Source organism: Serinus canaria, chromosome 2, assembly GCF_022539315.1.
Source record: "Serinus canaria isolate serCan28SL12 chromosome 2, serCan2020, whole genome shotgun sequence".
NCBI classification, from domain to species: domain Eukaryota; kingdom Metazoa; phylum Chordata; class Aves; order Passeriformes; family Fringillidae; genus Serinus; species Serinus canaria.
The window spans coordinates 28,929,436-28,956,550 of NC_066315.1; the positions used below are offsets into that span (position 1 = coordinate 28,929,436).

The following is a 27,115-nucleotide window of genomic DNA, read 5'->3' on the forward strand; positions in this document are numbered from 1 at the left end:
CACTCACAGTTTAGCACTCACAACTGAGTGCAACTTCTTCATAGAATGTTGAAAATGTTGGCACAAAATTGAGAGCGTCAACCAAAAGTTCTAGAAGGCAAGCATCCCCAAAAGGTCCCTTGGCCTTCTCCTTACCACTGGAGCCTAATTTTAAAAGCATGGGCAAAATCAAACAGCAGAAAAGCATGGCAAACTTAAATCTTCCTTTCAAGTCCCAGACAGATTTGAGAAGGGCATGGCAGCTGCTGCCCTTTTGCTAAGTTTCATGGGTTAAACCAGTGACACCAGTAGTAGCTAGGCTCACTTCACTGATACACCTAAGAAATGGGAAGAGTTGATGCTGACCAGATTAGAAGACCTGTAAATCAATTCAGTTATGATGATCCTTCATGCAGTATTTGGGTAACTGTGCTCTGAACTTTGCCAAATTAGTGTATCCCAGCAGAATAAATTAGAAATAACATGTCTGAGACTCTGTGTGCAGCCTGACCAGCAGAGATGTATCTGAACTTGTCTGGTGTGTACTTTGATGCTGAAATGATCGTGGCTTAGGCCACCTCCCCAGCTTGCTACCTCACAGCTTTAGGGACAAATTTTTCAGCAGCATCAAGTGTAGTGAACAGCAGAGGGAAAAAGGGGGAATTTTGGTATGATAAAGAAATGGGATGCAGTTGCATGAAAGGTAGTCAAGTAGGTATCTACTCCTATAGAACTTTGAACAATTAAAACTACAGATAGTTTGCACATGAATGAATTTGAATACCCTCAGACATATGACACAGGCATCTTGAGGAAAGACAGTACATTAAGTGATCTTCTTTTAAGTGTAAAACAGCAATTTGGAATGCAGTACTGCTTATAAAGGATTACTCCACTATATAAAACCATATATGCATACTACACTGGATACAAGCAACACTGATTTATTTCAAACACACTTAAGCTAAAATTGTACAGAAAAAAAACTCAGAAAAATTAAGCATAAGAACATACTGAAAAAAAAAATTCAAGAAAATAATGACCAAACATGTAATGGAAAGAAAATATTTAAATCAACTTTGATTTTTGCATATGAATCAAAAGCTGTGTGTTTTTACAAGTCTGACAAGATGAAGAGTAACTAATAAATTTTAAATGCTATTAATTGCCCTTGGGTAATTATGAAGTGGGTAGCATATCTTATTTTTAAATGCAAAATGTATTTTAGAATGGTATAGTTTGCATTCAAAATACTAATATTAAAAATAATATAAACTATATGACTGCAGCATGGTGGAATTTGGCTCAGAATTTAAAAGAGAAACTCTTTCCATAAGACACAGTAAAGAATATCATATTTAAATAAGTTTAAGATGTTTTCAGTCTATTCTGTTTTACTCAAGACGACGTTTTCTTCTCTAAAACAGCATAAAAAGAATTATATTTAAATAAGTTTAAGATGTTATCCAGTCCATTCTTTTTTTTCCTTAAAAAATATAATTCATCTGTCAATGAAGACAATTAAATTGTTTCTCAAAGTTCCCTTCCACAAGTATAATGAAAATAACATTCCTATATAACCTATCAAAAGAAAGGAAAAAATCCCACATTCTAATATGACAGACAGACAAAATTGCCTTTCAAAAAAAAATTAAAAGGAGGAAGCAATATGATAGCTTCACAGGTTTTGCTGACCATCAATAAATGTAAAATGAAATACAGTTTTTAAATAAGCCATTTTGAGATGTATAGCAGAGTGACTCAGCAGAGTAACACCTTTACTATTTAAAAAAATACAAAGAACAACTGCCATTAGCACCCTCCTCCACTCTCTCACCCACACAGTGCTTTTCTATAGCTTCTTTTATGATATATAATCATTTTAGATAGCAGTGTATTTTGTTACTCTGCCTAGAGTGAAAATGTAATTATCATTCCCTGTTTTATATCTCCTAGCAAAATTATAAAAACACACAAAAACCCCCCAAAAAACTAAAATAAACAAACAAACAAAATTCCAAACATAAAATTGATAAGGCTACATAACACCAAGATGGAAATATCTGAAATACAGGATGTTCTTTCTAAGTGTGAGCCCTACAGTTCACAGACCTTAAGGTAATATCATGACACATTTAGACTACAGCATTAAAGTAGACTTTTAGAGCACAGGGGTGCTTCTAAGGAGAGAAAAAAAATAAAGCAAAGGAGAAGATTTCTAAAGTTCCTTGGTTACGTCTGGTTCCATTGAATGCAGAATATTTGAACCTGCAGAGAACCCAGTCATCCATCATAGCTGCTAGCCCCAGCCACATGGACTCAACAGGACACTGAAATCATCTCCAGTTCATTCACCACCATCAATGTTTTAAACTCTTTGTATATCCAGATATTGTCCCTCATCATCTAACGGGCACATTGATTTTGTCCTTTACTCTCCATTTGTTTGCAAAGTACATTTGCTGTGCAGCACTTTCACCTTCGGATGCACAACACAATCTGAGATAACCCAAATCTGCAAAAGCTCACAAGATTTTTTTACATTTAGCATAAAGAGAATTTGTAATATTTCTTTCTCCTCAAAGCTCTGAAGAAAATTTGTTCCCATAGGAAAAGATCCTTCAGCAGATCTCTTAAAGTTCAGAAAAGGAAAAAAAAAAATTCTCAAAAAGTAGAAAACCCAGGAAATCTTGAAGGAAATGCTCTTTTCAGTCAATTAAATCTAAATCCTACAAAACTTTTTGACAACATGCATGCCTTGTGGTTACATGCCTTTTACTTATCAGCTTGGGGTAGTGGGTGAGGGGGGAACACAAATCAGCTGGTTACTTCTATTTTTCACCTGGGAAATGGAGTCAAGCTAGAGGGAAATTTAAAGTCTATGACAGTTCCATGCTGCTCTAAACAGTGTTGGCAAGGGTTGGGGGTTTTTTTAATGCCATGCTAATAAAGTGATTTAGTTGTTCTACCAATGCTGTTTGACTTGACAGCATTGTAATTCAGTGACACTGGACAATCTTGTTGATTCTGAATAACTGTTGATGCAGAATGAGCATGTACAGATGCTCTAGAGACTAATATAGGAGAATAGGCTTGAATGCATTAAAAAGCAGAAATTTTCTGTACAGAAGAAATGAAAAGGGGTTTCTGAGGGAAGTTAGAGTGTCTGTAGCTCATAATTTGAGAAAGAGTATGCTTGCCCCACCTTCAGATTAAGGGACGATTTATAGGCATCTTTGTAAACCTGAATGAGCAAGGAAATTCAGAGGATTATATTAAAAAACTCACTGTCCCAGCAGAGGTATGGAACCTTCTGCTGCACTGCTAGAACTCAGGTCATTTGGAAGTAGTTTGATAGACTGAATGATATATTAGAAAGAAACATGGATTTATTTCTTGCTCCTGCAGTGCTGAAGCAGCGAATGGTTTTGTTAAGTAGGTGATTTTTCTACTTTGAAAGCCCAGTTTCATACCAAAAAAGGACCCATTTATGAACTCAGTTATACAGTCACAGACTCATTTCCTGTCTTTATATTTCCAGTTTGCTTTCAAAGTTATTCCCTTCTTCAATTTGCCTTTTAAAGGAATAAACTGCTATTGAAATTGTGGGGGCAGAAAAAAAAAATCACATTTCCTCCAATGCACTTGTGAATTTCATTATATGTAAAAAGCAGTTTTTAGTTGCAGAAGCCAATATTGCTCAGAGGAAGTTGAGTGGAGGGGCAGCTGGAGGTGAATGGCTGGTCTATACTTTCTGTGACCTGTCAAGCTGAAGCACATGCATGTGTAGGCCACTGACAACAGAATGAACCTAAAAAAAGGTGGAAAATTCTTCTGGTGTCAAGGGAAAAGCCTCGGAGGATTAGCTGAAAACATTTGAAACAAATTGCTGAAGTCATTTGAGTTCAATTTATGTCTTGTTGTGTTGCAAAGTGTGACAAAAGTTTCCTACACCCCACATCTTTAATTTCCTTTTTCTTCCCCTGAAAATGAGCATTGATAGCAATGTGAGGGAAGAAGAACAAAGTGAAAGGGACTGTGTTTTTATCCAAAGATAGAAAAGTATATTGAGACACTAATGGAAAAACCTCCCCCACTCCAAAGAAAAAACACCCTATTAGTACAACGCTAAACCTCAAAAATATTGAATTTTCCAAACACTCCACTGGTAAAAAATTTATTTCTAAAGTATCTGATGTTTAATTAACCTATATCAGAAAGCAAAGTGATGGCATTCTACTTTTCCAATAATTATGTCATGTTTTTTTACTTAATGAATAATGTGATACTTTATAGTTAGCAACATTGCCTTTAATGCCATTTAAGTTGAAAGAAGAGAATTAGAGTAGCATAAATTTATGATTTTTCAAATCAGTGTGGTTTTTAATGAGCTTTTATTCTTTTCTGGATATTTATTCAATTACTATCACAAGACCATTTGCCCAATTTTCCATTCTCTTCCCCTATTTTGCTTTTTTAAATGTGTTACAAAAGGGCCCCTAAAATACCTTGATAACCTCCAATTTGCAAAGGTTACATATTATCTTGCAGATGAAATTTTACCATGTGACAATTTTGTGGCACTCAGTTGTAAACAAAAACTAAACCCCACATAGCTAAAAGATTAAAAATCAATCTATTCAATCAATATCTATTTCCCCCTCTGTATCATTATATCTCTCTGTGGATAGCTCTACCTGAAATGATTTTTCTGTGGTTAAGCTATCTGCTTATTAAAAAACTGCCTTTCTATGGGCTTCAAAGCAATTTCTGAAAGGCTTTATAACATATAACATGAGGAAGTTATTCTCAAAAATATATGTAAATAAAAGCTCTGCAAATTTTGGATTTGAAATGTGTATCTTCATAAATTAATTTAAATATTGCTTGCAGAGTAAGCATAGAAACAAACAGATAGGAGGATTCCCTTAATGATATATATATATTCACAACACATTTAGATTTTCAGCAGAGTTAGTTACACTGTGACAAACTTATTCCACACACACCAATTCAGTAAATAATATCTGTGGAATAATTGGACCATTCCTACCTTGATTGATTATAACTGGGTTATTGATGCTCAAATGTACATCTGCATATTTTATGAAACTTTTTTCCATTCAGAATCAACTAACAAAGGCTACTTCTGGTAAGCATCAACTATTTGGAAAATTTTAGGCTTGTTTTATTAATTAGGATGAAATAGAGTAGTAGAGCTTGCCTTAGGGAACTGCTTCATGATGCCTTTAGTGATGCGCAAAAGATGCTAAGTGAAAATAGCACCTGATTAAAGCCTCAGAGAAAGAGAAAATATGAGCCTTACACACACAAGAAAATAAAAAGAGCGTGTAAAAATCTTGAAAATAGGGCCAGAAATGTCAGGTAATGGAGCAGCAACATGCTTTTGCAGATCTCTGAGTAGCAGAGTTTTGGCTTAGCTCCCAGCTTCAGAAGTTGGATCACGCTAATCTTCCTTTTGCCAAAGTTGATGGAAGCTCTAAAAATGTAAATCTGAGCTACAGCATAAAAAGTGAAAGAATATTTCTTGCCTTATACAATTTTTCAAAGCACATAAATTTTAAAATTAAGTACTGGAACTCTGCAAGGATTGGGCTACACAACAGCCAAAATAAGTTACCAAAATTAATGGAAATAAGTCAGTAAGCTTTTCAGTATTATAATGTGATGCAAGTGTTGGGCAGAGTGATGACAAGTCTTCTGCTCCTATAGATATGTGTATTTCATAATTTGTCCTCAATGGTTGCACTAAGTTAATCTATTTAAAGAAATCAACAAATTCTCAGATTTTCACTAAAAAAAATGATTTGTTGATCTACCACAATATTAATCATTTAACAAATCTCCACAATAAATTTTGACTTATATTAAAAAATATTAAAAATATTATGAACCATTATCTCTTCAAAACTAGAGAATATGCATATACACCCCAAACCGTGTGATTAAAAAAAAAAAATAGAAGATTTGGAGTTGAATGCAAATTGATGGCTTACATTTAAATGTGGTTCAGGTTCAAAACCGGGGCTGAAGCAAAATGGTATTATTGGGCATGTTTGACCCCTTTGCAACTTTTTGGGTCAAGTTAGAGAAGTGCAAAGCAATAAAGGAAGTCATACCCAGGTATTTGTTCAGGAAGCATATATGTGAAATAAGTATGGTATACAGTAGTGGTGTGCACATCAGAGTTAATTCATACAGGGTATATCAGCACTGTCTTATGAAGTGACTGGTTATACAGAAACAGCTCATACTTTGCTTAAATGACAATATCCATTAACTATGTCTAAGCTGATAACCCCATCACCAGCAAGACAGCTGCTCTGCTATATAACACCCCTGAAACACATGAAATTACTTGGTTTGAACAAAAAGAGTAACTTTCTGTATCCATGCAAATACTGTTTGCCTGGTACTATTCGTTTCAACTACCCTAACACCTAAAATATTCCAATGCCTTGCAAATGCATTGTAACATAACTACTGTGTAGTTTCAAAAATGAATTGGGATGTGTTTTTTTGGTTGACCTTTTTTCTTTTTGTCTTACTCATGAAGTTCTGTGCTAACCCTGGACTGTGGAAAACAGACTCTTTCTAGCAGGATGGAACGGTGAAACTTAACAGAAACCTAAGTATTACTGCAAGACAACCAATAATAACATAAGGTGGTGCTGTTAAATCAGTGAACTGATTTTACCTAATTATTCTTATTATATGAGTCAGTAATTTTTAGATGTGGGTGCAGCTGTACTGTTGTTCTGGGGTTTTTTCCATAAGGAACATCAGCCTCACATGATCCTTATCTTTCTCCTTTTTCACTTGCTTTCTCTGGGAATACACAGTTAAAGCATAAAATCTTTGCTCACCCAAAACATAAACCAAACCCCTCAACTTGTTTGACATAGCCTTTAAAAGGGTCAAAGAAACTGAGTTCCTCATTGCCTGAGGGCAAGAAGGGACAAACCAACCTGGAGATAGGACATATGAGAATATGAGGTGGATGTTGACAAGGGAAAATAAATGAACTCTGTTCTCAAAATACATTCTAAATTTTGACTGGGAAGATTTTAAGGTGCAAGGATGTTTACTGCAGTGTTTTATTTGAGATCATAATTCAAAACTAAAACTCCTGATTTAGTGTTCCCTGCTTCCTGAGCTTTGGTTCACATTACAGCTCTGAAGTGTTAGAACTGGATTCCTTTGGGGTGAAACACAACTGGAAGATGCCTTCTGGCAGCTCTCCTGATGCTCTCCAGCTGCTGCTAGGCATTCAGTCTGAAGAAGAGGCCCAAATAAAACATGCTCAGTGTAGACTGAGGTCCTTGGCACCAACCATTTCTCTCTAGAGATTAGCTTCTGTTGTGCTGTGCAACCTTTTGGTAGAAACACAGATGTATCACACAGGCACTCAAGAGAGAACCAGAAAGGCACAGTAGTTGTACTGATGCCTCAAAACAAATAATAAATATTGCTTTCTGAAGCAAGGGTACACAAGAGCTAGGAACACCTATAGTTTTTGAAATGCAACAAAAACTAACACTTTTTAAAAAGTGGAAGAAAGCATCTAAAATGATGAAACTTCTCAGAAAATATTTGTTGTGGATTTTTTCTTAAGAAACCTGCAAGTGTGGAATAAAAAGAATAAAGAATGACTTATGTTCTAGGAAATGTTTATGATGTAAAAGTACCTAGAAGTGGGATATTGCTGACAGTTACTGGCAAAAAATTCAGTCATGAATGGCAAGATTACCAAGAGAATTTCTTCTGCGTTACCTCATTCTTCCACAAAAGATAAATACTTGGTAGTGAAAGCATAATTAATACCCTATTTTCTTTTAGACTCAATAAAACAGAAGAATCATAAGAAATACTGATAACACTGCATTTCTACAGCTGAAAAAAATGACAAAATATCTTTGTTCACCTAGAGAAAAATTATCAAAAAAAAAGCTGCAAACATTTTTAAGCAGAATAATTTAATTTAAATGTTATGATCTGGCTCAAGACTTGAAAAAGAAAGAAATAAAAAGAGAATTTATAATACTAAATTCAGTTACATTAAGAAATATGAAATCATATGCAACAAAAAATGTCCATGTCTCCAAGAAAATCCAGAGATAACCACTTTCAGCATTTTATAAATATTTCCTGTAAGTAGTGGAGGTATCTCAAAATGCAGCTTAAAAAATATGAAATCAACTTTTACATACATCACAAGTGTATTTAACAAGACTGTGCAGTTATTTTGCTGTCTGAATAACAAATACAACAAGTATGATAAGTTATGGGTGATTCATGCCTTGTTATTTTGGAAGTTTACATGAAAAATGATGACAAACCATGCAGCAGAAATCTTGAACAAGGAGTGGTGAACATCTGTGGTGTTTCCTCTCTGAGAAAAAGAAAAGTTCACATCCCACCCAGGGAGAAGAAATGATCCTGATAAAGAATGTAAGTGATCTTGTTTGACCTGTGACACAACACTAGTGCTGACCTCTGTGCCTAACCACAGTGCATGTTTTTTGTTAAAAGAGTGAGCAAGTGTGCATTGCTAAAAAGGAATGCAAGGAGTATGAATGATGCTGAAAGTCAGAATGAATTATTGATTGTGGAAGTGAAAGTGTGTTTGTTCAGGTAGGTATGAAAGGCTAAATGGAGGAGGAAGCGGAAGAAATGCAAGAATAAAATTAAATAAACTTACTCATAACCAAGCCATTTCTATTCTAGAAACAAATCAAAGAATTTGCCATTTCCTTGACTCTCCACAGACCAATATTGTGCTTAAAAACATATTAGAACTTTTAGTTATAAACTTTAAAGCAATAAATAACTCTAGTATTGTCCCATATGATTAAAAAAGTGCCAAAATGTTAATCCAACTCTATTTGGGAATGTTAATCATTAGCATACTATATCATTTATATCAATCTTCAAATTAGAAATGTAGGACTCTTAACTCATCACATGGAGAACATGATTAATTGTTCTCATCCATAAACCACCCACCCCATCATCTTTTTCTTTAAAAAAAGCAAACACTCTTATTTTCCAATAGCTGGATGTGTAAATATTTCTAGTATTGGTATAAATATAACGCACTGTTCCTGAAAAATGAGCACATGAGAGATTTTAACTGTCAAATTTCCCATGTGGCAACACTAAAATAAAATAAAATACAACTGGCTGTTTACTGACAATGTCTGCTATCTACAGTTCAGGAAACAGCCCACTTAACATCCAGTCCTTATAAACATATTGTCTCTGTAGGTCTTTTGTTACATATGATCAATGCAACAGATGAAAAGCTGAAGTCAAAGTTAATCCATGCAATCTCAAAGCACAAGTCAATGCATTTCTTTTTGCATTCAAAAAAAAAAAAAGCATAATTTATTAGGGGAACTCAGAAAGGAAAGGAATTTATTAAAGGAATTCACTCCAGCTGAAAATTTGGCCTTCAATTATAAAAGTGAATCATAGAAGAATTAGAAAATGCAACAATAAATCTAATTCTATTGCAGCTTTTTTTTTCTGGAACACTTTAATTTAATCCTGATATATAAGCACAAAAGAATAACACTGCCAGGTCTGATGTACAAATCTTGGTAATACATTAAACAATTGGACAAAGAGAGCCTAACCTGTCAGCATTCAATGTGCAGTACATATTTAGCAATAGTAAGAATATGTTTGATGGAGATAGATGACTCAAAAGACAGGAAATATAACATGGAATTTTACATCTCTAGGTCTCAAGCTCAAGGGCAGGACCCACAGTACAATGCCTAAACTTTAGGCACCTGCTACAAAATTGTAATCCAGATTCCACTCACTCTACACAGATGTTTAGATGCCTTAAAAATGTACATGGAAAATAAACATTTTTAAAATTATGTCCAAGAAGATCAGGACATCAAACAGAGAAGGACCCCAATCAACCGTCACAGAAAAATACCTTCTCTCCACAGAGAATAAGCACTCCAATTTAGAGTGCAATTGAAGAGTCCTGGATCTAACTGACCATTTATAGCACAAGTTTATAGTCAGAGTCAGGTTTTCAAGCCTAAAGCGAGACACCAAAAAGGCCTCAAAGACCTGAACAAGATTCCATTTTTTAAAAATGTAGGCAGAGGCAGATGTTGATATTTGCACCAGCCTTTTACAACATTGCACCCCTTCCAAAATGTATTTATTATGAAGTAATTTGATAAGTTGTTTAGGAAGATTACATCAATTTTCCCCTTATTCCAAGGGAGTTTACACCCACATCCATTGTTTTTCATGCTCCAATTGCCATTCTAAAAATCTATACTAAAAAGGGAAAACACGTTCCACTTCTGTTGAAATTATACCCAGGAATACAATTAAAGAATTAAGAACTGAGAGAAATGTCAAAAAAAAGAAAAAAAACCAAAGGCAAGAATGGTTCTACACACCACTGACTTGCAAACTCTAAATTCTACTCCATACTTTTATTGTTTTTTATGCAACTTCAATTTGAAACTTTGTATAAAAAGGACAACCAGTAGATAATAATAGAATCTGGAATGGTTTGGAAGGGACCTTAAGGATCTCCTAGTTCCAACCCCACTGCCAGTGGATAGGGACATCTTCCATTAGATCAGGTTGCTCAAAGCACCATCCAACCTGACCTTGAACACTTCCAAGGGATGGGAAAGTCTGCTGGATTTAGGTACTGCTCAGGAAGGTATAAAATGTCATGGCACTTGCAGGTTCAAGCTCCCTTCAAGACACAGCAGCTGCTTAGTTATAGCTGTGAGAGCAAAGCAGCTGAAGTCTGGGTACTTTTATAGTAAGGAAGAACTTTTAATAACAATCTTAAGTGCTTCAAACAGTCTCTCCTGAGGTTGTAAATTCTTCAGCTACCAGATTAGTCTAGCTATAAATCTGTGTGTCTGGAGTTGCTGCCAGCTGATGAAACATTGGCAACGCATGACATGAACATACTTGTATTTGCAAAACATCTTCATCAGCTGGCACCTCTTCTTCCAAAACAGGGTCTAAGCACTGAACAGTGAAGCAAAGGAATACTTTCATCTGGCCAAAAATGAGGCTCACTGACCAACTTAACAGTGTTTATTAAACCTCATTTATTTCAGTATCATCATCTGGTTGGTAACCCCACCATAAATATGCACACAATAAAGAGAAGGTATGTAAATAATTCTACGATATTCGCTCAATTTCCTTACAGCTTTGCTGATTAAATGAATTCTTGAACGACTATGGGTTTATGCTGTATAAAACCACAGATTATAATACATTAATGCCACCTGTTAGACATCAGAAATTCTAGTCAGCAGAATGGTTTCAGGAAAAAAAAATCAGTTTAAGGACTATACTTTAAGTCCTTAGATTTTTTTAGGTACCCATAATTGAGGGATTAATATTTCAACAGCAATTACAAATGAGTATTATTAAATTTAAATGGATGGCTGATTCATGAGCACATTTGAACTATCAGATGTCCAAGTGACATCAGTTCTCCCCTCAAAACACTTTCTTTTATATCCCACTTTCTTTCACATATCCCACTTTCTTTTTCTATCCACAAATCACTAAGCAAGCACAAGAGTACAGGAGTAAATTTCCAGAAGTTAGCATGCAGCAGTATTTTCTCCTTTTTGAAGTCACACACATCAGAGGTGGACTAGAGACTGCCCTGTTTTTCATAATCCCAAAGCAGGTCCTAATAAAGCATTATATCATTTTAATTTAATCTAAAATAAAGAAAAGGTTTCATAAGACCTTGGTATGCTACCTTTTCCAACAAATAGATATTTCCTATCACATTCTCTTAGTAATAGCAGCTGCCCACTTGTTACAATTAATCAGTGTTCTTACTCTGCTAAGGAGTGTATTACTAATAGCAGTGCTAGAGAATTGAAGGTTTTCTCCTGATTTTATGAATTTCATCATTATTCAAACTTCAATATAAAGCAACACGTCTTTTTACATCATATTTTATAGAGCATTAATTTTTCTGCCCTGGGGACTTGCACAGACACCTCAGCCTCATCTCCAACAACTGCAATCAAAACTCTTGACATGTCCTGAGGTTGAATCCATTAAAGTGTAAAGGCTCTGACATTTTTGAGCATTCTCTTTATGTTACATTGACAAATGGAGGGGTTTTGTGTTTCATTGGTTAAGAAGGAGTCAGGTTTTAGTTATTTGAACCTAGGGTAGCTTCATTCATGGATCAAAAAAGACCTCTTGGGGCTTCCAAAGTCTTAATTATTTTAGAGCTACAAGGCATGATTTGGTAGAGATTTGGGTAATGGGAAACATATTCTTCTGGGATCACTTCACTTTGGGGAGCTTTCCAGCTGTGAAACAGGCTCTCGAACTTAAAAGCTCTCCAAAGCTCTACCTGGCCCCAGGCCCAAATTTCCCTGTAACAAAAGTTGACTCACGGAACTAGTGTAATATATGCAACCAAAAAAGTGCAACATTAAAGAACTGCTAGGATTTATGATAACACTAAAAGTTGTTAAAGTGTTTTCAAAAGGTCAGCTTTTCACATTTAGAAGCAGAAGAATATTCATTTTTATATAATCACCACATATCTAATTCCACAAGTAAAAGTGACAGCTATTTTATTATCCAAGGTATCTAAGGAGGTTTGCACATGACAGTATTAACTTCTTAAAATAAAGTGAATTTTCCATTTGTTATCATTCAGAATGATAAATATCATATCTCCTTCTTACTTTAGAACTGGTTTTCTGGAAAACTACTTATATGATGACATTGTTTCATTTATTCATTAATGTAAGCATAAATAAACAATAAATCCGTTGCAATGTCCGTGTGTTGTACATTACCCTGCACCATTTAAACAAAATATATCACTTTCAAGGCATGTTTATCAACAAAATGCATGTAAGGCATACCATTAGGCCCATTAATAGTAATTTTATGTTGTATGTACTAGCAATGGTAGATAAGAACTGTCCTCTATGTTTTAGGATCTGAATAGTGTGATCTTCATTCACAATTATATATATCACAAAACTTTTTACTGCCATCAGTATGAAAAATAATAAATTGAGTACTACAATAAGAACTTGAAAACTAGAAACTTTCAACAGGAAATTGAAAATCTAAAATCTGGAATTTTATGCACTCAACTGTACAACTAAAGCATAAAGAAAACCTCAGGTTCCAGAACAAACTTTCAGCATAAAGTTCAGTTTGTACTCCAGTATGATGATTTCTTACATAGGTCAAACTCAAAATGTCTTCTTAACATGAAGACACTTATAAAAAAGTGAAGGAATTATGAATGCCATTAAAGAAAGCCATTAAGCTTGAGGAAATGACACATGCACAGAAATCACACACAGCAACCACCACAATTCCCTACCATATCAAAACATCAGAAAAGCGTGCCATGAGAAAAACCCTTTCCCCGTTAAAGTGTAGGAAAAAACTCTTTCATGTTTATGGGCTCCATTTAAAGTCTGGAACCACAAATCTCCTGTATTTGAGAAATAAGACTGTAGATCAAAAAGTGTCTTTCAGTGTCTCTATGGTTTCTCCTCTAGTCCTGACCCAGAAAAATCTTGTACATCCTGTGTTCTTCTCTGCAGTAATGATCCTTTATTGAAAAGGTTCTGAAGGGCAATTATTATTACAGCTTCAATTCTATACCATAAGTAACTTTGAATAATATGCCTAAGCACATATTATTGCTTCATTCTCAATGAAGGGAATAATCCCTCTGTTTATATTTTTATGTTTCTTCCTTACATTACAAATTCTTCACATCTCTGAGAGAGCACTCCAATTGTCTTAACTGAAAAGTAGCACAAACCCTGTCACCTATCTGGTATATATGATCATGCTGGCCATCTGGAGTACCATCTGGAGCTGAGAAATGCAGAGGAATAGAAGACTCAGTCTAGGTGAAACCTGGTCTGTCCTTAGCCAGAAAAAATAAGAAAAATTCTCTTTGTTTGATCAGCTCTCTGCAGAGACTTGAGACAGGTGCTTTGAGACTGTGATTCACCAAAAACAGAATTTAGGGAAAAGACAGGTTTGTCAGCATAGGCACAAATTAAGACATAAGCCGTCTCTTTGTGAAACAATGGGTAACAGCCCAAATAACAAGTGTTCCTGGAATTAGTGGCACTATGGAACCTTACAGGCAGCCATGGGACCACCAGCTCCATTGGCTGGGGACATGGGCAGGGAGATCTCAGATGGTTCTGTCTGTGATTCACTGTGCAATTCATTCACAGTTTATGCTCTAGTTCACTAGTTTATGCTCTTTTCTGAGCAAAAACCGGTAGCCTGCTCTTGGACAAAAACTCTAGAAAAAATATAATCATGTTTGTCAAATGGCAAGGCTGGGCTAATACAGGTTGCAATCATCAAGTTCAGCATCTCTGTATTTACCTAGGATGTGCATCTACAGCACATTGCAACTTAGGTAAGTTGCCATGGATAACTCAAAGCAGACTGTCATGATAATTAATTGGCAATAAAACCAAAATCTAAAAACAGCAATGTGCAGCTGCCTAATAAAGTTCTAAATGGATGACTCTATGTATTAATTTTTATTTTATTCAAGCACACCTTTAGACACTAGGAATGAAGGAATTTGGAATTTCTTTTCAGAAGGGAGACAAGTTCAGTATAAATTTGAGAGTCTTTGAGAAGTATAATATAGAGCTTGGGAAAAAAAAAATAAAAGAAAAAGCACTTCAAAGTGATTTTCTTTGGGGGATTATCCTTATGTAGTACCACTTGCGCACTATAGCACACACTTGCATTAGTATAGACTGAATGCAAGACCACACTGAACACACAATGTAGTATGCAAAAAGATATAAAAATACTTGCATCTTTGGAATGAATTTACCTGAAAAAAAACAGCCAGGTTTTTTTTTTGTTGTTGTTGTTCTGTTAATTTCTTGAGATTATTGTGAAGGAAATACTTAGTAAAATCAAAAAGGCTGTTTATCTCAGTATCCACTACACAGCAGTGGCCAAAAGCAAATACCTAAGAAAAAATGCTAGTACAGGGCAAGCATGCAGTGATATCTTTGCAGAACACTCTCCCAGTCTCCAGAGATTTCAAATTCAGAGAATTAAGGGAAAAATTTATCTGAAAGAAGATTATTCACAATGCCTATGGTAGAGGCAACAGCTCTTACTCAACACATCAGCTAAATTATATTCATTCAGTAAAAACTAATATGGTAATGAAACTATTATTTCAGTGCTTGCGCTGCTTGAAGCCTAAAATGTTTGTGGTGCATACCCCAACCCACAGGGCATGTTTTACATCTTCACTTACAGCCTCCTGAAAGGCTCACTACCTGCAGGGTGGGTGGGTCTGACAAGGGGCCTGAGAGCTGCCCACAGGCTGCACAGATGCAGCTCCTGCCAGGCTCACAGTGACAATCATGAGTGACTCTGAAGCTGCTTCTCACACAGGATGGACTTGCCTGTAACATGGATGAAGGGCCTGTTAAAATGCACTCAAGCCTCATCAAAACATCCATAATATCTAAGTGCTAGGAGTGAGACTGTGCACACACACAGGCTTCCTGCAGCCTGCCACCAAGCCAGCAGCAGTACTGGAAGGCCAAGCAGAGCATCTGCCCCTCTTGCTCTTCACAGCCACAGATACTTTTGAGCCCTTATTCCCTCCAATCTGTGGAGTTGTCCTAAACATTATGAAACTGTTAGTAATGAGATTAACAAGCTCTTCTGACTCTTATTTCCCAGTGCTTTGAAGAGATGTGTTTTAAGGGCTAGAAGGAATTAAGCTAGAAATACAATTCCACAAACTAAGTTTTTGCCCAAAATGAGACATGGCAGAGCTGCTGGAAAGGCACTGTTCACATTGACCTGTCACAGCTGGTGCAAGGGAGGAGTACAGCCTGTGCTGCTGGGCACTGCTTCTGACCCTCCAGCAATTAACAGAGGATCACCAAAAGATCTCCAGGAAAGAGAAAATGCACAAACTGCCTTGTTTTTGTGTAAGTAGTTAAACCCATATATTTGTTTAGGCAATGAGTGGTTGTGGTTCGGCAATGAGTATATTGACTCAATCACTCCTTCCTTCTCAAGGAGTGCCTGTGACTTAGCACTCCAATGTTCACAAGTTGAAGAGGGTAAGGCAGATTGTGTCAGTGTGCCCAAGAATTAATTCACTAACGAGTCACTATAATGTAATACAGTAATTGAGAGAATGGAAATAAAAAACAAAAACCAACAAACCAACCAACCAACTCTTACAATTACAAAAAAAAAAAAAAAAAAAAGTTAGAGAAAGCAAGAGACTGCTGCCTCATCCATGAATAAGCTGTATTTGCAAAAGCTAACCTGCCTTGATAGCATGCTGTAAAGATACATATTTCAAACTGTATAAAAATAATACCATCATTTGAACCGCACTTAGATCAATGGCTGCAACTTCTTCATGCAGAAAAACCTCTATCTAATACTCAGAGTTACCACAAGGACCCAAATGAGGTTTAACCTTTGGCCATGCACATCAGCATCAAGATGGGCAAGACCAGATCAACCAGGGCAAGACTACTGGCTTTGTGTTCACAATCTGGCAGATGTTAACAGACATCAGTACTCCCTCACCTTGAAAGATAATTGCTTTAAAATTTCTCTTGAGTTTTGTTTCAGTGGTTATAGGTAGGAGACACAAGTTCAGGGTTCCACCCTCAGAAGGACTTCCTCCCATCACAGGCATCCCCTGCAGGAATCCCTGCTTCCTGATGCTCTGCTGTGCTCTATGACTGCCCCTACTTCAAAGAGTAGCAATTAAATTATTTTATCTTATTCACAACACCCATTGGAATGTAATTCCGGTTAAGAAGTTTCCATAATTTAAGTATTTGAAATCAGTTTCTTACCAAGAACATGTGGACAGCAAATTACACTATTCTGACAAAAATATTTTTCTGTGCTATTCATCATTTGGTACAGCTCAAGCCCTCAAAATAACATGTATACAGATTCATACACCCACCTTCTCCCTGACATAAGAAAAATTTCATTTAAATAATGTTTACTGGTGATAATCTTGGGTATATTAATGCTTCCAGTGCACCCTTTTTATAATCAGAACTGCAAATCATCTCCTACACTTAAGTAAGTCATCACTCATCAGTTACACATCATAGTAAAATTCTATCTCTGTTCCTTCTCAGAGTAATTATTTCAGAAGTATCTGCAACAGGGAGCAGCTACGTATCTGAACAACCTGGCTCATGTCTGGTGGATCAGATTTGGTTTTCATTTAAAGAATTTCTTTTTTAGTCCATAATGTTACATAAATAAACATTAAAAGCTTAAAAAAAAGCCAGAACAGTTGCAGTAAGTGATCAAAGCTGTGGTTATTTAGGTTCCCTTTTCTTACAGGTTCCCTTTTCAACCACATTAGCAATGGTTTTCATTCTTTTGTTTTCCCCCATTACAGTTGGATAGCACTCTCCAAGCCATTAGGGTGTGAATGACCTCTGCCCCAGCAGACATGGCAGAACAGGTTAGTCTTTGCCCATTTATCATCTCAACACCTTTCAGCCATCATGATCCACTTACTAAGGTGATGCTGCATACAGACTTTCTATTTTCTTTTTTGTCTTTCAGCTCTTGCATGATTTCCCACTTGTCACCGAGACCTAGGAACTACAGTAACCTTATTTTGATGACTTGATGAGACTACTTCAGGTCTGCTGACTGAAAGAATGATTAAATTTTGGGTTAGAAACTATGCTGGATTTTCAGTCTAATAGTTAAAGCATACCAGTGACAAGCAAGTCTAAGTCATGGACTCAAATGTGTAAGTGTGCTGAGATGAGACTGTCAAATGAAGGAAAATGTTGTGGCATTATGAAAACAAATGACTACAAGAACATTATAATAAACAAGCAGCAACATGGTTGCAACAGATCTTTGAAATTGATTGTGCTTTCATTCCTTCTGATAAGAAAGCTGAGACTTGCAGACATAAATATGTTCAAATAACAGTGACTTGAGTGAGACTTAGAGAATCTAATCCTCAAGGAATTACTCACGTACATAATGCTAATAACGTATGTAAACTTCTGCAGCACCGAACCTCAGTTTGTACATTATGCACATCACATCATAAATTGTCTTATGCAAGCACCATTTCCAGTATTTGCACATCTTATTTTCTGTCAGCCTGTTAACATACACTTTTGTTGGTATCTAATACAGACACTATTAAAAGAAAAAAAGACAGACATCCACTTGCAATGAAGTGTAGCCAAAGGCTCCTAGGACTCTGCTGGGCTGCAATTTCATTGGCTCAGTATGGAAAATATGGCTGAATTAAAAAAATTTCATTTGGACTTCAGCCTAAGAAGGTTTGGCAAAATTCCTGGTTCATAGCATTTCTGCTGCCTGCTGCTTGTCTTCCAGGTAGTGCAATGCTTCAGAATCTTAAAGATTTTTGCTCTAGTAATTATTTTTACAGACTTCTTGATAATGCCAATTAATTGACTCTCATGTGAAATATTTCTTACAGCTTATAGCATGTCATTTACAATTAAGTTCAAAATCACATGTTAATAGAGCTGCTTTGAATAATATTTGGTTTAGTCTACTCTATATATTTAACTTATAGATAATGCTAAAAATAATAACAAAAAAATATCTGCCAATGTTTGGAACATATGAAAATATACTGCCTCTTCTCAAGGAGACTAGAAAAATATTCACTGTGATACCAAATCTTCATAAAAGTCTGCATTTCCATTTTGAGTCAATTTTACTTGACAAGATGTGACAAGTCCAAGCTAATATTATTGAAGATCATATCCAACATCTCAGCTGCTTAATAATTTATTTTATTGAGTATGAGGTTTTCTGTGAGCAACTGGCAAAATCCATAATATGAATTATGGTAATAATGCAAAAATGTAACTATGATGACATTTTGTTCAGGAAAAAAAACTAAACCACTACCTAGCTTGTCCTTTAAACTTTTTAATTACAATATGATTTCTTGAGACAGAAAGTATAAAAGCAGTAAAAAGGAATGACACCCTGTATTTGGTTCTTACTTTCAGGAGTAACACAATGAGAATATCAAAACATAATTTGACAACTGAGGTCCAGTGATCATTAAATAATGTCTTTAGATATTGGAAGGGTTAGGATAGGAAGAAGGAGTAAGAAAGAAATTAAACCAATGAATTTCACTTCAACAATGAAATCTTCAATGAACTTACATAATTGGTTGTATTGTTTTTAGGAAAACTTATCTAAGGTGAAAAAGGAATTAAGGAATGTTCATAATACCTTAAAAAAATCAGTATAAAAGAGGAAAATCCTAAAAAGGATCCCTCCAAACCAACACAACAAAACAACAAAACCACCATTAGAAAGAAAGAGCAATATGTTGCCCCAAATTTTTAATTTTTCCTGATTTCAAAGACAATATAGAATGCACAGTAAATACCTGAAACATGCTGCAACAAAAGATCAAATAAACTATTTATAAACCGAGATGTATGTACAAAAATATCCTCTCAAATATATGTGTAAAGCATAAAAACTAACTTGATTGTATGAAAAACAAACTGAGTAAAAATATATCCATGTTAGACAGGAAAAGAGATAGCAAGCATGATTCAGGCTTAGTATTTTTTTAATTAATTGCAAGAATACTTAAATACTGAAATATATTGCCTGGGAATGACCACTGTTCAAAGTGTCTCTAACAGATTAGAAATCCACCAGCCAGAAGGGCTATTAGGAAGTGTTATTGACCCTGACTGGGGAAGGGAGAAGTATTAGAGGCTTTTATGTGTGATTCTTTCAGCCATACAGTTCAGTGGCCATTGTCACTAACTCTATCTGTTTTGTGTGGTATTCTGTGCCCTTCAGAGCACAACCCATCATCTCACTTATCCTGTTTCTATGAACCTGTGGCTCTCCATCATATTTGCCTCAGTATTATTCATATCAAGGGTGACCATCTCAGTATCTGATAGCACTGTTGGTTAGGGAAAGAAAGAACTGGGCAGAGGATGAGAGAATGACATGGTTTACTACAGTCAGGGTCTAGAGAGAATTTCAAGTGTGAGGGAAAACCAGGAGGAAGTTGAGTTTCTGTGTTTTCTATAAGGGTAAAGAAGACACAAATTCTTGGGAAATGCATTCATTGGTGTAATATCACTGCTCACAAAAGGACTGTTCACCTTGTCCACTGAGCAGTGACCTTTCCAAATATCTGACCAAAGGGCTTATTGAAAGTTGGATTTTGTTCTGGAATAACTATGAAATATGTGAAGGGCTTTAAAATTACTATTTTCCTGAAATAATTACTTCTTGCAATTTTTAAAAAGTTGTCACTTCACCCACGAAGGTGAAGGCCGTGTGTAGCCTGAGAAAACTCAAGCATATTAGCTTATTGCACCAAAGTGACTCAGCACTGACTATGCCATGCTATCATAACATTTCACCAAGATAACAAGCCTTGCAACTTGTTGTGCTTCATTTACTTGAAGGTTTTTCTTAGTTTTTAATCCTTTTCAGAAAAAAAAAGAAAAAAAAATTGTTTGCAAAAGAATTTTAAAGTGCAGCAATATTTAGCTGACGGGTTTTGGTCTTTTGGCTATTACTAAAAGGCAAGTGAGTGATAAAGAGACAAAAATATCCCACTTATTTTTATAATGTTTCTTACTGTGCTTACTGTTTGCAAAAGTTCAGATGTCCTTGAATCCTTAAGAGTGCAGCTGGCAAAAACAGCAACCCACTTCTTGATTAATGCAGATAACAATGCAAGGCTAGAGGGTAATCCCAAAGTTTCTTACATTTCCTTTATCTTACCTTTCATCTGCTGTGCACTGTGGTGGCCCGAGTGCATTTTAGCCAAGGAAGAGAGCCAAGGTGGAAACTGCCAAGTCCCTCTGAGATAAAACTAAACAGCCTAAACTGTCTAGCCCTGGAGCAGCAGGACCCTGGAAACGAGCAGACTATCTTGTCTTGCCTCACCTTTCTTTGTCTTCCCACCTTACTCTGAGCTCTCTAAGGGTTATGGAAAATATCTCAAGACAATCAGCCACATCAAGATTTTGGAATGCAGTCACAGAATCATTACTGTCACTATTTCGTTACCATTTGCAGCTTGACAACACTCTTACAGCATCTATAACTACAGTTAAGTATGTGGAAACTCGTAAAAATTTCTTTTACCTGGCTGTCATTGTTGACTTCGGGAAAAGACCTTAATAATCTAAAAGACCCTTTCAATAACAACATCACAGCTTCTTCCTCCATAATGAAAATTTCTTATATGTTACATATACATTTGAAAGTTGAAGTTCTTTTTATATCTATATTCACCTGTGTACCTACCATAAAATTTACTGTAAACATGCGAGTATGTGAAAATTCACATTTCTGTCTGAAAAGTAGGCTGTTTGGATACAAAAGGAAAAGACAGTAGTAAGTTTTTATGCTTCTCTCAGTTATTCACTATTTCTCATTATCTTTTGAAAAGTCATTAATGTACAAATCTCATACAGTCCTTACCCAAAATCAGTGATGCATTTTGTGCGAATGTACAATAGCTAAATCTGTCTATACTTGCAAGTTGGGCTCTATTATTCTGAAAAGTAGACAATAATTTCCTAAGAAATTAGGAAAGAAATCCAACTTTTTTCTTTAATTTTATTTTTCTGAATCAGTGAATAATTTCCAGTTTCTTTTTAAATGTGATCCCTGATCACTGACTAAAAACCAGGAGTTTTCACAGGATATGAATTAGTGTATTACCAGCAGATAATAGCAGGAATTAACCACACCATTCTTGACCACAAACCTATAAAATCAAAACAGCCAAGTTCCAGGCAAAGCTGCTATTTGGAATTCAAATCAGAAGAACACTGCAGTCCTCTAAATCCAGGCTGACAGAGCTTTCTTAGTTGTGTGCTGGTATAAAAATAATTATCAGGTATTACTCAGAGGAATTCAAGTGAAATTTAACATCACATCTTAAACTCTCAAAGTTGTCTTGATTTCTATACAAAAACCTGCTTAAAAATTCTGGAACTTTCTGTTTTTACAACATGATTCTCATGAGAAGTTCAAGTTTTTTCTCATGACAAAACCAAATTTTGTCATGATCGACATTTTTTATTGGTTTCTTTTGCATGCCATATTAGCTTCAGTTGATGGTAAGCAGACAAGCACTTTTTCCTTTGTGTCCCCATGAAAACAGTGCACTACAAACTGCATAAATGAAGCAGAGGTCCATTGTGAAACCTGGTAATGAAAACATGCACAAACTGCATAACTAAATATTTTGCATTGCTGCATTGAGCTAACACATGTTCCTCCCTCTAACTCAATACATTTGTAAAGGGACTTTATAAAATGAAGAGTTTGTGAATTTGACTGGGGAGTAGGGGGGAATAATTGTTTATTTTTAAAATACTATCAATTACAATGCACCAAGTATCATTTCAGGGCTTCTTTTTTGGTTGGTTTTTTTTTTTAATTGGAATACTATTCAGATTTTGCATCTGTGAAGTCTAAAGGGCATCTCCCAGTAGAAAAGGATGCTATTTTGTGCTACCATTCCTGGCTGAACCATTCCCAGTTCTGTTAGTTTTTATGTTCCATCACTACACCCAAGCACATGGTTCAGTCTGAACTTCTACGCATCTGTCACCAGATTGTTTAGTGACAACTAAGGGTATATTCAGAGACTCTCAGCATTTCAATACTCTGATTACTAGGGTGCTTTTAGGAAGCCAGGCTAATAGATCAAGGTTGAACTTAATTCCTGTCTAAATTTATTAATTATCCTGTGTTTGCTAAACATATAGCAGCTGATGGCTACAGCACACAGCAGTGCTGCAGGACTTATAGGTTAATTTAGAATCTAGAACTATGAATCAAAAAGGCCAAATCAAAAATGCAATGAAATTTTGCTATCTTAGAATATTCCCTCTTGAACAGCTCAATACAAGAACAATATTTCCATAACAATAACAGGAATGGTGTTGGATGGTGGAGTAAGCACTTGGTGGGTATTCTTCAGGAAAGGAGTGATGTCTAGTAAATTATGGATTAAACAGGAGCAGCAACAAGAAAAACCCAGAACATAAGTCAAAATAGAACAGCCAGATTTAAACATAAATTAATCAATATTAGTTTTCCTGTAGGACAAAAATAGGACAGAACAGCTGTGATTTTAGACTCACTTTGAGCATTTTTTTTCTTTTTTTTTTCATTTTTTAACAAAAGGAATCAGGATGTTTCTTTTGAAAAACCCTGAACAAATATTTAAAGCTAAGTGAGTATTTTTCAAGGATTTTGCTTTCTCAATCATAATACTGGTGAAAAAAACCCCACTTTAGTGTCAAACTACATATATATTAAAAAAACCCAATGCATCTCAAAGTGCTAGCAAGTTGTGACCCCATTTCTGTTACTGTATTTTTGATAAGAAAAAACAAATTCAAAGTATTTCAAAAGAAAGTCTAGAGGCAAGAAAAAGGATGAATGATGATCTGGTTTATCTACTAATTCATTCTTAAATGCATTTCCTACTATATATTGTATATTATATTGCATACTATATTAATAGATAAAATGCTTGCGCATGTGTATTACTTAACATGTTCAATAAATATATGAGTATTTTAGTTTTGTTTATATATACACAAACACACAGATATTAATCCCATTTCTAAGTTAATGTCTGAGTCCTCTTGCTTTCTCCATTTATCTCTTTTAAAAAATGGACAAAAGTGGAATTTCATGACACATAACACTCTTTCATAATCATTTCAGTGGGGAGTAAATAGCCAGAATGACCCTTTTGTCTTTACCTTTGATTTTTTAAATTTTTCTTGGCACTTTAACAAATGGTTCACCACACTTCAACTGAAAGGGAAGAAGATGTCAGTGACTTGATGGATGCTTTTTACTATAATTGTGAGTAGAAAGACTACATTTAGCACCATGTAGTCTCCTTATTTTTTTAATACTACTCCTGAATATTCAATAGGTAGAATATATTGCTAAGAATACAGATTTTAAATAGAAATAGTCAACAGTAAGGTTAAAAAGGTTCTGAAAAGACATAAAATTTTCCCTGAGAAGTTTATAATGAAGGAAGTCTGACAAGATTTTGTTCCTAAATCTGTACTGGAATTTGCTCTTAGGCCTGGATACAAGAATGTGTCAGTTTCCTGATAACGTTATGGAATACATGTTATGCTGCAACATTCAAATAACTTCATAGTTATGGCAACATGAAACAAGTAATTGACAGAAAGGGCTATGTACAAAGAAGTGTCACTAAGCTTGTATGCACTAAATATTTAAAAAAAATAAGTTTATAATAACGGCTTAAAAATAATAAGGTTTATAAGCTAATGGTTAAAAGACATATTTTGGGAGTGAGAAAGAGGGGTTTGATTTTTTTTTTTTTTGTGGAAGAATCCTCTGGTAGTCTGAAACATTTCCTTTATTTTAGATCCAAACTTCATTTAATATTTAATCCACTGTTTTTTCCCACATCCTTTTGCAACTAGCACATGCTAATGGAAGATGACAGACAGACTTATATAAGTCACTTGGGGACAACTCCAAAATAAACACTAATGCCTTACATTAGATGCCACTACAACAAACCATACCCAACAATCCCTCAGAGATTGTCTATGAATTTTTTTTTCCTTTTTGACCTGAAACCAGATCCGCTATTATGTCTTTTGGCATTGATGCATTTGAAATTTCTCATCTTTCTATAAGGTAGCTAATTAATTTCCACAATAAACTAAATACAGGACTTCTCTGAAAGTGATATTTTACTGGAATTAAAGATTAGGCCTTCCAATGTTTTCAAACCAGTATCAGTATGCAAACAAGACAAAGAGGCTTGAGCAAATTCACAAGCGACAGGTGACCCATGTTTCTTTGCTACAGAAGAAATGATACATTTGCTCCCTTGCCAGCTTTTCTTACCAAACATCTTCACACAAGTTTTCATTCTGCCATTTTGTCCCTTGTTTGGTCAGTTCCATCTGTGCAAGCCAAGCCCAGGCAGGTAAGAGTGCTGGCAAACCACCATGGTGACCATTGGTGACACGCAGCTGACAAAGACAGTATGAGGTGCTATTACATGGAACTTCTATGAAAGGAACTCCTGTAATGTTCTTTCACATTTGCATTCTGCTCTCAGTTCGTAGGACCTAATTCAAGGCTGCAACACATTTCAAATGCACTACTAAGCCATTCTAATTAAAGCTTGGCATTTTCAAAGAAGGCCCCATTTCTAGAGGTAAAATATCCCAACTTACCCATTTTTCCTGCTGTATTGCCAAAGTAAGATAGGCACACAGCTACACATCATCACAGGTTTACATTCACAAACACACCTTCTTCACCACCCTTTGCATTCTGCTGCTGTGCAAAGTGAAAGGGTTACCTTAGCTTGCCCTGCAGGGCTGTCCACTTTCTCTTTTCAACTCTACTCACAAACACTGTGACTTTATTGTTAATTTCCTGATGAACTATAAATATTTTATTTTGGAACTTTTTGACACTTTTTTCTTTTCTTGTTTCCTTTGCTGGCCTGTTCCACAGCTCCCCACCCTTTCATATTTGTCTCCTAATTGTGGCCAGCCTTGAAAATATTTTTGAAAGTAGCTCCTTTTATCCACGAGTCTGTGGGTTTTTTCCCCTGAATAAACACTTTCTACCAACCTTCCCCTCTTTTCTATCCTTACAGCTAGGTTTAAAAAAGTTTAGCTAACCCTTCTGCTGCACTCAGTGGATGAATTCTTTTCAAATAAGCAAACACTGCAGGAGTACTATCATAGCAATTCTCAGATGAGAACATGCAAATTCTTTAATTCTCTTATTCTACCTTTTTCAGATTGACAGTCTGTTTTGATTTTTCCAACATGGACACAAACAGTGCACTTTCAGATTACAGAAATATTTTGCAAATACCCCCACAATAACACTGAGATTTTTACTTCCAATACGTAGGACGTTCTAACCATAACAATTTAAAACTAATTTATAATTAATTTTTATTTGGTATATTAATTAACTAACCCAAAGTTTTAAATTTCCAATCTACAAAAAAAAAAAATGGTGGCATAGGGATTGAGAGATAAAATAAGTGGGGAAAAATATATTTTCCACTTTGATCAGGAGAGAAAAAGACACCAGACCTTTGTCTCCATAGCCTCACTGTAACTTTAGTTCAATGAGATTCCAAGGAATATGGGAAGACTTATTAATTCCCCAAGGCCTGTAAACTGGCTATTTTTCCCTTTTTCAGCCTCTCTTGTAGTCAGGGTTCCAAATTTTCTACAATTCTCTCAAGAGCTGAGGCAGTGGAATTTTAGGCTTCAGTCTTAATAAAGGAATTCTTTTCCCTTGGGTATGCAGCAGTGGGAAGAGATATAAGAAAGTTCAAATTCAAAATGAATAGAATAATTTCACATATTTTTTGATTGTTATCTAGTTCAGGTGACTGGAGAGCACTGACAGTTCAATAACAATAACATGGCATCAATACAAGAATAAGTGCATTTCTGATATTGAGGTGTATACTATCTCAATAATGAGATTTTAATTTAAAATGACAATTTACTTCCATACTGCCAAAGTGTATTGAAAAGATTTATTTATACACCTAATGAACCATAACGTAGAGGAATATAAAGTAGTATATTACTCTGTGGAGCTCCTATGAGTTCCACATTCCTGTCTAATTTTTACTCTACTGAATGGTAATTAATTCTGGTCATTTACTTTGACAGCTTTCTGTCAAACTGCCAGGTGTAATGTGCAAAATACACAGAAAAGCTACAACATTGAGATTCATACCACTTTACACGTAAAACATTAAAGTAAATAATGGAAAAATCTATTTGATTTATGACCAAAAATGCAAAAATAGAGGATTTTTTTTTCCTATGGACTTATACCTAGATTAAACTGATTTGGACATATAAATGGCAGTGGTTTTATTAGGCAGATCCAAGAAAATGCAATGATTCAAGAGGCTCAAGTTCAGTGGCTACCATTCCGTGCTAGAAGTTAGCTGTACACATTAAAT

At 35.4% G+C, this 27,115-nt stretch overlaps 1 protein-coding gene across 2 annotated transcripts in view; it reads right to left on the minus strand.

The window, feature by feature from the left end:
* Window positions 1–27,115, minus strand: part of AGMO (alkylglycerol monooxygenase) — a 188,126-nt gene that overhangs the window by 29,692 nt on the left and 131,319 nt on the right. The window contains exon 13 of one of the 2 annotated variants that reach the window (XM_018909473.2): window positions 25,006–25,133. The exons of the other annotated variant lie outside the window; for it this stretch is intronic. Within the exon in view, the coding sequence (XP_018765018.2) occupies window positions 25,006–25,133 (128 nt within the window). The remainder of the gene's footprint in view (window positions 1–25,005; window positions 25,134–27,115) is intronic. 2 annotated transcript variants of the gene reach the window in all.